Source organism: Pseudorasbora parva, chromosome 3 (genome assembly GCF_024679245.1).
Source record: "Pseudorasbora parva isolate DD20220531a chromosome 3, ASM2467924v1, whole genome shotgun sequence".
Lineage (NCBI taxonomy): Eukaryota > Metazoa > Chordata > Actinopteri > Cypriniformes > Gobionidae > Pseudorasbora > Pseudorasbora parva.
In genome coordinates, this window is record NC_090174.1 from 27,012,258 (window position 1) to 27,025,622 (window position 13,365).

The 13,365-nt window shown below is 41.0% G+C and overlaps 1 protein-coding gene across 2 annotated transcripts in view; it reads left to right on the plus strand.

The window, feature by feature from the left end:
* ssbp2a (single stranded DNA binding protein 2a) overlaps positions 1–13,365 on the plus strand; it is a 68,310-nt gene that overhangs the window by 22,772 nt on the left and 32,173 nt on the right. For both annotated transcript variants that reach the window (XM_067440067.1, XM_067440066.1), the window contains exons 2-3: positions 4,307–4,379; positions 12,025–12,086. In XM_067440067.1, the coding sequence (XP_067296168.1) occupies positions 4,307–4,379; positions 12,025–12,086 (135 nt within the window). The remainder of the gene's footprint in view (positions 1–4,306; positions 4,380–12,024; positions 12,087–13,365) is intronic.

The following is a 13,365-nucleotide window of genomic DNA, read 5'->3' on the forward strand; positions in this document are numbered from 1 at the left end:
GAGCGATGTATGTCCCAGGGGACCAGAACCAGGGAGCGGATGTCCTGTCGAGGCAGGGGCTGAGGCCCGGGGAGTGGCGGCTCCATCCAGAGGTGGTGGAGGCCATGTGCGAGAGGTTCGGCCCAGTGGAAGTGGATCTGTTTGCTTCCGTAGAAACGACCCACTGCCCACTGTGGTTCAGCCTCAGGCCTCCGGCCCCGTTAGGGCTGGATGCCATGACACAGACGTGGCCGAGGCAGCGTCTGTACGCATTTCCCCCGATCATTCTGCTCCCGGGAGTTCTAGAGCGAGTCCGCCGGGAGGGCATCAGCCTCCTATTAGTGGCACCCCGGTGGCCGTCCCGAGCTTGGTTCTCCGACATTGTGGCACTTCTAGACGGGACCCCGTGGCAGGTCCCTCTGAGGAGGGATTTGCTGTCTCAGGCAGGGGGTGTGATTTTCCACCCCAGGCCAGAGTTGTGGAACCTCTGGGTCTGGCCTCTGAGGGGGCACAGTACCTAGAGGGGGGTCTGCCACAAGAGGTCGTTGAGACCATTCTCAGCTCTAGGGCTCCCTCTACGAGGAAACTGTATAGCCTAAAGTGGAATGTCTTTACTAGCTGGTGTAGAGAAAGGGGGGTGAACCCAGTTGACTGCGCTATCGCTTCAGTACTGGAGTTCCTCCAAGACCGTTTCTCCGCTGGTTTGACCCCATCCACTCTGAAGGTGTATGTGGCAGCCATAGGGGCTTTCCACTCGCCTTTGGAAGGGGGCCCTTTGGGTAGACACCACTTGGTTGTGCGTTTTCTCCGTGGGGCTAGGAGATTGAGGCCTGCGGCTCATCCCAGAGTCCCGGCTTGGGACCTGGCAGTGGTTCTGGAGGGGTTGGCTGAGGCCCCCTTCGAACCATTGGAGTCGGCTGAGGCGAGAAATCTGACCCTGAAGGTAGCATTTCTCCTCGCCATCACTTCTCTGAGGAGAGTGGGGGACCTCCAGGCGTTGGCGGTCACGCCTACTTGCTTGGAGTTTGCCCCGGGCGGGGTGAAGGCTATCTTGCATCCCAGACCGGGCTACGTGCCCAAGGTCCCTTCTTCAGGGATGGGGTCGGTATTTCTTCAGGCTTTTCATCCTCCGCCTCACGCGACGGCAGAGGAAGCTAGGCTGCACCTGCTCTGCCCGGTTAGGGCATTGAGGGTCTATCTAGACAGGTCAGCTCAATGGAGGAAATCGGACCAGCTTCTGGTGTGCTTTGGCCCCCCGAAGAAAGGGTTGCCTGCGGCGAGACAGACTATTAGTAACTGGATCGTGCAGGCGATAGCCACGGCTTATCGGGTGCGCAATATGCCTTCACCCATGGCCGTGAGGGCTCACTCTACGAGGGGCTTGGCCTCCTCGGTGGCCCTCCTTTCGGGAGCCTCACTTATTGAGATTTGTGAGGCGGCGGGTTGGGCTAATCCACACACCTTTATAAGATTTTATAAGCTGGACCTCCCGGCTACGCCGGGTGCTAGAGTGCTTGCGTCCTGAGTGTGCCTGGGTTCCAGTTTCACACCAGGATGGGCGTGTCTCGGTGTGGCATAGTGGGTATTGACGTTCCCAGAGTGTCGTCACTCGACGACGCAGTGTTGAGTTCCCTCGATATAGGGAACGTCTCGGGTTACTATTGTAACCCTTGTTCCCTGAGAGGGAACGAGACACTGCGTCTCGTCGCCACACCTACACGTAGAGCGCTCGCTTCATCGCAAAGGCTGTCTGTTGTTTGGGGCGGCGCCTTCTTATAGCTTCCGCGTACGCCGTCGCCGGTTACGTCACGACGTTGCACCAATCGGATTGGTGGCTGATTTCATTCATACTTCAGAGCCGTCACGCTGGGGGCGTTCCCAGAGTGTCGTCACTCGACGACGCAGTGTCTCGTTCCCTCTCAGGGAACAAGGGTTACAATAGTAACCCGAGACGTTTTTTTATGCATACGCGAGCGTATGTGCACAGTCGAATGCACAGCCTTGCAAAGTACGCTACTTTTGACTCGTACACACACAGGTGTTCGATGATGCGCAGTTGAGCAATCTCTCATCACAAGTTACAACCCATGTAAATACAGCAATTAAATGCGCATGTGCAACCTGGGCGTATAAAGTATGTGCGGTTACAAAAATCCAGCAGTGCGCATTCAGTTTATGTCTGCTCTTCTGATGACGAATTTCGTATGACGAATGGCAAATGTTTAATCTATCAACGAGCTCCGTTTCACCTTGGTTGCTCTGGTTGGTTGTAGCACTACGCTATCCTATCCTATTTATCCCGCCCCTCGGATTGAGCCCTGTCAATGGTGAGTTTCCAGACCAAACATCTTGATGTGGGTCTAGCTTGTCAGGCTACCATTCAGCATTATGCTATTGATTAAAAAATGCTCCATCTCTCAATGCATTGTGTACTACAGTACAAAACCGTAATACAGAAATACAGTAGATTACTTTTGAAAATGGGCAGTAAATTAACAGCAGTTTCTTATCATGAAAAATATTGCCAGAAAGCATTGTTTTCTACAGCACATTATTGTTTTTATGTAAAACAGTATGTTACCGTAATTTTTACAGCATTTTTTTTAGTGTGTATATTTCTATGGTATTGCTGTCGGAAGAGTAATTAGCTGGTGAAGTGGATTTACTTGTCATAATAAATGTCAGTAGAACAGGAAGATTTTAAAATGAGCAGTTAATTCAGGAATCCATAATAATTTAGGAGCTTACCTTCATGCTGTGGAAATACAAACTGTCACTGTCAGTACTTTCTTCTCTTGAGCAAACACTGTCTTATACATTGTAGTGAATGTCCATCATATATTTTTTATTTTTGTTTTGTGTGAGTGAATGCTCATTATCTGAACATTTGGAGGTCATTCGGTGCATCAAGTGTTGTGTCTGCAGAAACAAGCAGGAGAGGGAATACTTCATCTGCATGCATGTGAAATATAATTAGATTTGACTGTGCCTGAAATGATAAAATTTAATAGGATGCTGCTGGACTATGCTGACTCAGGTTCCATCACACATTCATAGAGGATACTAAAAAAAAATTCAATATGAAAATCCTCTGCTTTATTACAATGAACTTTCACCAATACAAAAACCAAATGTTATCACAGAGATACGGAACTCTTCAAAATTCCATGTCAGATTGTAAAAGTGAAATAGTGAACTGAAGATTAATGGAAGACTGAACTCTCTGTGAACTCTGTGTTTGCCCAAATTTTGTCTTAATTATGATCTCCAAACTAGGACTTGAGTTGCCTTATTTAATTCACATATGGGTTGCTTAACCATACGAGAGGAAACAAATAAATTTGGGTTCAATCAAAAGCATAGAGTATCCAAAAAATATGTGTCAGGATGTTCACATATTTTGTTTTACTCCATGTAAATGAAAGTGAATCAAAAAGTAAGGGCCAAAAATGACATGACAAAAAAAGCACCATAACAACTACCATAACATTCATTCTTATGACTACATACTTCTGAAGTCATATTATAGACAGAGGTGGACAGTAACTAAGTGCATTTACTTGACTATTGTACGTAAGTACACTTTTTGAGTATCTGTACTTTACTTGAGTATTATTTTTTCTGGAAACTTATGACTTTTACTTCACTAAATTTGAAAGACAAATATCATACTTATTACTCCGCTACATTTCTATCTAGGTCGAAAGTCGTTTCTGTAGCAACTCTGAAAGTCGGTGGATTTTTTTAATTTTTAAAAAGTTGTTTTGCTGTTGTTGCAGACAGTCTATCAGTAATCTCTCTTATAGGGTCATATACATTTCCCCCCAAAATTTTTGAACACTGATCAGTTCATAGCAAAATGGAAGAAGACGGTTCTTAGGCACAAGTGTGTGCACCCATAGCCATACTTTGAAAGTATGTTTCAGTTAAAAAAAAAGATTAGTTTAGTTGGCATACACTTGATGCATGTCTTATAAAATATTTAAAATATAAACATCTGGGAGAAAGAGAAGAGTAAAGAGAATATCAGTTGTGTATCACTGTATTGGATCCGTGCATTTGGCCTTAAAGTGACAGCAGCTTTATAAAGAGCTTTGTAACTTTTCTTATATGGGTTTGGAACATGAAAATATGTTAATGATGACTTTCAAGGTAATTTTGCCACTTTAGAGAAGGCATTATTTGTCATTAACTATTTTAGAAACTATTTTAGCCATTGGAACAGGACCTAAGATAACGGCATCCTGAAGGATATTTTACTGTATGTGACATGATACTTTAACTAAAGTAGGTTTCCTCATATCTACTTAATTTTCTGTCTCTGCAGGTTAGCTCTGTATGTGTATGAATATCTGCTACATGTGGGAGCTCAGAAATCCGCACAGACCTTCCTGTCAGAGGTGAGCGAACCAGTTATTTACATTTTAACTAAGACCTTTTCTGTGAATAAGGTGATCAATTCAAGGTGATGTACTTTTGAGGAGATAATATTTACATGTAGGCTTACATTAGCAGTAAACGGCTCATATGGGACTCCGACTGTTCTCTGATCCCCGCTTAATTTAATTACACTGGATACAAAAGCACACTGGCACGAGAAACTGGGCAAAAGCTTTCTGTTTAATGTCACTGTCTCATGGAGATACAGCGGGGGATTTTAAGCTTATTTACATGGATTCTCATAAGGACTGTGTTCGCTTGCTCTGCTCTCTAAATGAACGTTGTTTATCTTCAAACATGAAGTTTTAGTTAGAAATAGCTAGTTTTGAAAGGCCTTTGGTTGACCCAGAACAAAGAGTGGACACTTTGAGACCTGTTTGCCTTGAAGTCACAATTCATCAGACAGCAAGCAATATGTTTTAAATCCCTTCTGAAGGGTCTGTATAAGGGTCTGTAACAGAGACACTCAAACTGTTTTCATGGGAAAGATATGTTTGTATCCATGTCCACGACAGCTCATTTACTGATGACATGATCGCTGACAAGATACAATCTTGAACAGTAAAAGTAAATGGAGATGCAGACGAGTCAAGTAAATATTTGCGAATGACAATGGATCAGATAAATACTGGAACAAAGCGAGAGGAGGGAAGACAGAACGAGGCTGGCACAATCACAGATGTAAAAGCACAAAGGCTGGCCCACCACTCAGACGTGAAAATCAACAAGCCAGACATCGCTGTCGTGACTCAATCCAGCCTCTATGACTAAGCCACCCGCCCCGTCCATTGTGGCCGGTTTCCTTTGCGACTCCTGTCTTTTGCCACCCTGCTCATGTAACCAGTTCCCGCTGGACTCGAACCCAAAAATAGCAGTGGCTCTCGTAGCAATGCATTGAGATAATGTTGGGCACACCCGTGTTGTTTATGGCAGCTGTCGTCAGCGCTTTAATGTCTGTAAGCCCATCACTCTGTGACTAAAACTGATGATCTCATCGAGATGGATGGTCTTTTCTGTTCCTGTTTAGTCTTTTGAGAGAGTTAAGGATGAGAAAGGAGAAGGATGTGCGGAAGCCTAAAGCATACTTCGGTTTTCATGTGAATGTTTAAGCGCATCTGCAACAGACAAATGCACAGCCTTTCAAAGTATACTCCGTTTGATAGCATGCACAAACAAAGATGCTCGACACATGTGCACTCGAAAGTTTCATTATTGTTTAGTGTCTGCACTATTTCTCTCCAGAAATGTGAAAAAAAATGTATTTGAGTCACTCAGCATCATGAAACCACACTCTGATCAGCGGTGCCGGGGGTTCCATGACTTACATTTTATCAATTGATGTTGCAATTATTAAAAAAAAAAAAAAAAACATTACAAATTAAAATTATTATAGTTGTAATGGTCATTACGTCATGCTGTTCAAAGCCAAGTCATTGGTTCTCAAGTCAAAGTCAAGTAATTTTCTTAATTTAGTCAAAGGGCTAGGTCACAAATTTGAGTTTTTCACAAAAAAAGTCATGCAAGATGAGTCCCCTACCTCGGATTGTTGCCATCTCCAGGAGTTTGTTGTTGTTGCATCTTATTCAGTCTTTCTTTTTCAACTGTGAAATAATGGGCTATGCCATATTGACACCTTGTGGATAAGCTGAGCGTACATTGTGCGGTTAGAAAATTCTGACTGTGCATGTATATAATGCACGTAATATGCTGATAATGATATTTGCATCACATGCACTGTACGCAAACTAGTGCTGCACGATTAATTGGAGATAACCTCCAATCGCGCTGAAACCGGTTTGGTTTATTGCGATTATGAAATCACAAAGGCTGCCATTTGTATTTTATTTTATGCGCAGCTTGTTAGTGAAGCGGCTCTTTGATCAGTAGTAAATGCTGCTCCATCTGAAAGCACTGTCGTTTCTCGTGCATTTGAAAACGCAACGTGGGGCAAAACATCTTTCCAAACATGAGAAGCTTTTGTCCAACAAAAGACAACATTTAATAACATGTTTTTACTCCAAACTCACTGCGTAATATCAGTCGAGTGTTTGAAAGCATCCTTCTGATGTAGCCTAAGATATAAGACATGCAACACATTACTGGTATTTCATAGTATTCTATACAGCAGGGGTCTTCAACTAAAATAGCTTGGGGTCCAGAAAAAAAACCTTCTCACCGGCCGAGGTCCGGACAGTTATATACCTAAAAACATGAATCGATGTCTTTTTGCCAGACTAAAGAAATTAGTGTAGATTAAAATGTCTTTATTGAACAAAATATAATATGTTCTCATATAGATAAAGTATGTCTTTTCATTTTTTTAAAGCAAACATAGGTAATCCTTCAAAAAATGTATTTAATTTTGAGGTTATTCTGTTTGCATTGGTACAAAATATCTAATTCAACCAGTAGCCATGTCTGACAAAAATATGATGAATGAAAAAATGCCTTCATCTCTAAATCTGCACTGAAAATACATTAATTTCAACATTACTAGCAACTAAAGTGCTTTTTCTGCTGAACTGAGATAAACAGTAACAATCAATGAACACAAACCCTCCTGGTTAAAAAACAAAACAGAAATCTCATAATTTTATGTTCATTCACATGTATAGCCTACATTTAGTTAGGTAAAGACTATCTTCAGCACTGCTCTCTCTGTGCTTCAAATTGCACTGGTAAAAAATCATTAGCAATATCATCCAGAAACACAAACAGGCAAAAAATAAGGTGCCACCAGTGTTGGAAAAATGAAAAAGTCCACAAAATATTTTATCTCTTTATTTCAACTGTTCCTTTAAATCCAGAAAAACGTAAATAACCTCTCAAAAGGCTGAGCTGAGTTGAACTTAAAGATGGAATGGAAGCATAAACATTCCTTGTTCCAAAAAAAATAAAAATAATAATAATAAAAAAGTGAATATAGCTACATTGTCTGAACTTCAGTGCATGTGAGAAATTGGCTCATTTATTTTCTGCGCCCTTACCTCAGACTGCTGAGGATAAAGGGGTCTTTAAAATGTGTATGGCTGAATCAGAAATCGCCCCTATACTCTAAATAGGGCATTATTTGAGGGGACAGCCATTTGTAGTGGCGTCCGAAACCACAGTGGACATGTTTGAGTGTACTCACATGTTGCACCGCAATAACGGGTGTACAGCCGATGTACACACAAGAGCTGTCCGACTTCACGCACTCGTTTTCATTCACTCCTTCAAGTGAACTGTAATAGTGGACTAACGTAGGGAATAGTGAATGAGGGTTAAGGGGCCAATTTCTGATTCAGCCTCTGTTTTGCGCGCCGTTTTCTTCAGTCTCTTCAATGCGCGTCTAAACATGTAGTGAGCATACACTCTAAAAAATAAAACATTGGGTCAACAAAAAAAAATATGTTAACGTTTTCCACTAGAATTTTAATGTTAAGACTACTGGCAGAATTACATTAATTCTAAACGATATTTTGAGTATGGTGAATTACCTTTTATGCAACAATAAAACACATTTTTAAGTAACATGAACTTAATAATTTTCTACATGAATGCAAGTAATTAAGTTGATCCAACATAATGTTTTAAGTTAGGTGAAGAAGTTTAGGCCACAATAAAAATGCATTTTTAAGTAACATGAACTTAATAATTTTCTACATGAATGCAAGTAATTAAGTTGATCCAACATAATGTTTTAAGTTAGGTGAAAAAGTTTTTTGGCCACAATAAAACACATTTCTAAGTAACATGAGCTTAATAATTAAGTTGAGCCCTGTCCTATAGAAAATAATTTTTCCTGTGTTTTCCAGGAGGCAATTTTTTTAAATATAAACAGACACCATTAATGATAAAAAAAAATTTCCTAATGATATTCAGGCTTACCATGTTTTTGCTCTTCTGTCATGACCGTGAGAAAAAATCTTTAGCCACACTCAGCCTCCCGTTTATTCCGACGAAGAAAAATATAACGTATATGTAATAAATAAAAAATATATATCGAGCGTTTTATCGAACGCATTTTTATTAATAGCCTATTGATTACATGTCTATCTCGAGACATGTCGTTTTATCGCCCAGCCCCGCTGTAACCCATGTGTTTAACTAATAAACACATGGGTTAGCTAACTTTACCTCCTCGGTACACAGACTAGTTATAACGTTACTATCAACACTGCGCAGATTTCAGAGTAAGGACTTACAGATTTCAGTATTTGGTTACAAGTATATTTGGCCACGGGCCAAAAAAAATTGCCACTAGATGGCGGCCAGAATTCAAGGGATAATTTAATAAATAAATAAATAAATAAAAATAAGTCAAAACATAAAAGAGGATTTGAATAAGCCCATTATTGGCATGTTTGATTGCTCTTAACGAACTATGTTTTATTATTTCCACTTTCCATATTGTGAATTATAAATATATTTTAATTTGATTGTTACACATGGAACCTATTGTAATACTTATTTGACGTCATGTAGCATACTTTTAGCTCAGAATAATTCCTTGGCATCCTCACGTAGTAAACTGCATTTTTTTTGCAATCGTTTGCGTTTTGGAGACAGGCTAAACTCTCCAAGTACAGAGTGATGTTAACATTTAAGATAGCACTATCAAAGAGTCTAAAGAGGAAAGTTAACAGCGAAAACAGGGCATACAATAAGAATGGGAAGACATCTGTGCATGCATCCTACCTGGTTTTGTGAATGCAAAGCTGGTGTGTCTAATCTGCAACGAAGTTGAAGCATGGCACCTTTTTGCTGGTTCTTGTCAATATTTTTTGATAAAAAGGAAGCTGAATTTGAGTTGTTATTGTTCACGTGTTGGTGCTGACGCCCCGCGATATAATCAAACGTTTCAATATTTCACTGTTCGTTTTGTCATCATACCAGACATTTCATGACGGCTCTTTCAGAGGCGTGTCTAGCGATCTATTCCACAGACTCTTGAATGTCTTTCAGAACTTTTCAAATTGAAAGCTCTGAATTTATCCTAAAATAAAACATTACTGCTGAAACGTTGCTGTAATTTTTTTAAAGGCAAAATCACTAAAGACAAAATTGATTGAATGTAGATATAAATTCGCACTGCCCGCTCTGAGCGGGGCTCGAACTCGGGTCTTTTCAGCACGGGAGTCTGACGCTCTAACGATGAGACTAAATGCTGCGTAACTTTCCACTGGCCTCTAGACGAAGTGATCGTCTCTTGAAATAACGGGAGTTTACCTGCACAGTTCTCATTAACTCGCCTCCGTTACACTGACAGATATATTTCAGAACCAGCCGCTATCAAAACAATCTGCCAGATTCGGCAGATGCGGGCGCGCCGCGGGCCAGATATTATCGCTGGCGGGCCACTTTTGGCCCGCGGGCCGCCAGTTGCCGACCACTGAAGGCTGTCACCAACTGAATCCTGAGCGAATGCGAATATGTGTAATTAAGCATAAAACTACTTACCATTCACCACATGCTTCACTCGTCTCGTTGCATGGCCTTGCAAGCGGAAACTGTGGGCTAGCTGTTTGCACGTCATCAAATTGTTTTTTACATTAACAGAACTTAAAATTAAATTGTTTCTTGATTAACTGAAAATGTTAAACTCTGACAAGTCATGATAGTATATTTCATCAATAGGCATAATTTGTGTGTCATCCCAACTCAATAAAATAACAATTATAATTAAAAAGTCTAATAGTTTCTCAGAACTTGATTTTTTATTTCACAACAATATATATATTTAAGTAATGACTAAAGGTCCTCTGAATTAGTTTTTAGAGTGTAGTAACGTAGCCGCACACCGGACTGAAGCTCATGGGCGCGTCTCAGGATCTCACACTGGACGCTCACATACGCGCAAGCTCAGTTTTGAATCGACTTCTGACAGAAGAGCTGCACGATGTATTACATTTATATTATATTTCCCTTAAATCGTCCATGTACATACTGATCTCACCTTGTGCTACAAGAGATACACTCATCGTGAAGTTCTTCTGTCAGGAGTCGATTCAAAACTGAGCTCGCGCGTAATGTGTGCGTCCGCTGTGAGATCCTGAGACGCGCCCATGAGCTTCAGTCCGGTGTGCGAACCCTTTAACTGTCAACGCAACTGTGGCAACATAGGAAAAACGGTTCTACTGAGCTGCCTGATATAAATGTGATTATGTATTTATTTATTTTAAATCGCATTTGGCATTTAGTTATTTCAGTGTGTCAAACAGCTTCGCGGTCCGGATGGATGCATCTCGCGGTCCGGATCCGGACCGGAGTCCGCCAGTTGGCGACCCCTGCTATACAGTGATGAATGCTACGTCAATTAGCATTGAAGTATACGTATACGGTGTTATCATGAAAATGACCAAGGCTTGTTTAAGGCTTGAAGAATTTAGATTAACCTTTATTATTTGTGTTTAATCAAAGCATTTTGAATCTTCTGTTTATTCAGCTACAGCGATAGTATGATCAGGGTTGCCACCAATTCAATCGCTAATTAAAACTAGCCCAAAACTAGCCCCAGGGATTTCAGGGGGATCCTCCTGTAGAAAAAAAGCCTTCACAGGTTGTTTTTTTTTTTTTTTTTGCAGGGTTTAACAGGTTGCAGGGCTAAATATCACATTATTGGGGTCACTTCAACCCACGGATATGAACAACAGACCACAGCAATAGTATTAAAGGTGCCTACTTCGCAACACTGAGTTAATGCCTATAGGAATTTTTTCTGGAACGACGTGCGTTATCATACTTCTGCAGGGCATATTTGCTGCGCCCTCTGGCTGGATGGAGCAGCATTTACTATTGATCACAAAGCCGTGCTGCACTGACAATCTGCACATAAAAATGACAATTCCCTGACCTTGTCAAATCGTGTGCTGTTTCATTTCTATTAACCGTACAGCCCTAACGCATACCCTTGCTTCGATGTAAAAACCAAGGTATACTTTAGGCCAGGGGTGGGCAATTTCAGTCCTGCAGGGACACTGTCCTACAGAGTTTAGCCTCAAACCTTAATAAAACTCACCATCCTGTAGCCTTCCAGTAATCCTGAGGACATTGATAAGCTGGTTGAGTTGTATTTCATCAGGGTTGGAGCTAAACTATGCAGGACAGTGCCCTCCAGGACTGGAATTGGCCAGGCTTATGTAGCTTTATAAACTGACCTTCACTAAGCCCAGCCTGTTACTGACCAGTCTACCTTATCAACTGTTGCTATCCACCAAATTATCAGACAAGCTTTTTTTAAGTCTATGGAAGTCCTGATTGCTTGAATATATTAAAACACTCTCTTCTAATGCTAAATTATACAACAATATAAGACGCTGCCACTTCTTTGAAAATGTCCAATTCTGTCCACTGGCATGCCAAGTAAACAACCAAGGAGGATGGAGCTTAGAGAAGTGTCAATTGGTGAACTGAACTGAATAAATGACTGAAGTCATAGACTGTCACACTGACACAAGCTACTGTTTTATCTCTCAAATTTATTCTGGGCACCATTTTTGACTCAAAGTTCAGCTCTCCATGGCAGAATTTGCCCTTAATTATGTTTAAACCACAAAGGGAGCACAGGTCGGCTTGTCACTGAATCTTTATAACTCTTCTTTTGTTCTCTGTTTAACTCGGCAGATCCGATGGGAGAAGAACATAACATTAGGGGAGCCGCCAGGGTTTTTGCACTCATGGTGGTGGTAAGAATATCTGCTTGAACATGTTTCTTTAGCACTATTTGAATGGAATTAGTTTTTGAGTTGAAGAAAAAAAGTTTGAGTTATAATTATTAGAATAGGAAAGTCTGTAATATTGTGGGATATTTAGTTGATATGGGCATTGTGGGGATCATGTTGTCTGAATGTATGTAAAACGATCCTGTTAAAATAAACAAATAATAATTTTACAGTAAACAATATATGAATTAAGGAAAATAATTAATTATGATAAGGATCATGGCTGTTCTGTATGGAAGCGTATTGCATTCACTTGAGAAAAAAAAATCTACTCTGTTTTTCTGAATGAATGACTTAATTATCTCAGAATTATGAGAACTTTTTCTTGAAAAAAAATATTGGTCTGTTTTTCTGAATTACCGTATTTTCCGGACTATAAGTCGCTCCGGAGTATAAGTCGCATCAGTCAAAAAATGCGTCATGACGCGGAAAAAAACATATATAAGTCGCACTGGACTATAAGTCGCATTAGGGCAGAGCTGGAGCCGCGCGCATGCGAGCACGCGAGCACCCGCGCGCGCATGCGAGCACCTGCTCGCGTGCACTCGCTCGTGCCCGCTTCACTGCATAACCCGAGCAGAAGAAAGAAAGTTTGAAGTGAGTGAGAAACTTGTAAGGGACTGGCGAAAAACAGAGGTTACTTTAATTGTGATGAAGAAGAAAAAGAAATCTACTTGCGGACTGTAAGCAAGATGGCCAGAGCTGAAGGAACGAGTCCACAGAGGCTTGAACTCTCTGCCGGGAGAGGCTCAGCCGCGCGAGACGAACGCTGTGAGAATCGTTCTCCGCTGCATGTTTTACTACATGCTGTTTGTATTTTGCAGAATAAGATTTTCTTTATGGGGGCATTTTGTTTGTGTTCAGTCTTTCTAAGTTGTTGTCTATAAGTAAATATTAGGCTACAGGAGCAGCATAGAGCGCATTCTCGCGGCTATATGTTTATTCTTGTCAGTCAGTATGAATTAAATTTGATATATAAGTCGCACCTGACTATAAGTCGCAGGACCAGCCAAACTATGAAAAAAAGTGCGACTTATAGTCCGAAAAATCCGGTAATGAGATCCCTCAAAGTCCTGCCAAGAGCTCTATTTTAGCTGGATTGCATGGAAGTAAACATGTCTCGCCTTTTAAATTTAATCTGGATTTATTTTACTTTGGGTTTGAGACATTGTCTTTAAGTAATAAAAATTGTATTGTTTTTAGTGCGTCAACTTTGTGCAGACAGCTCATGACAGCAGAAATG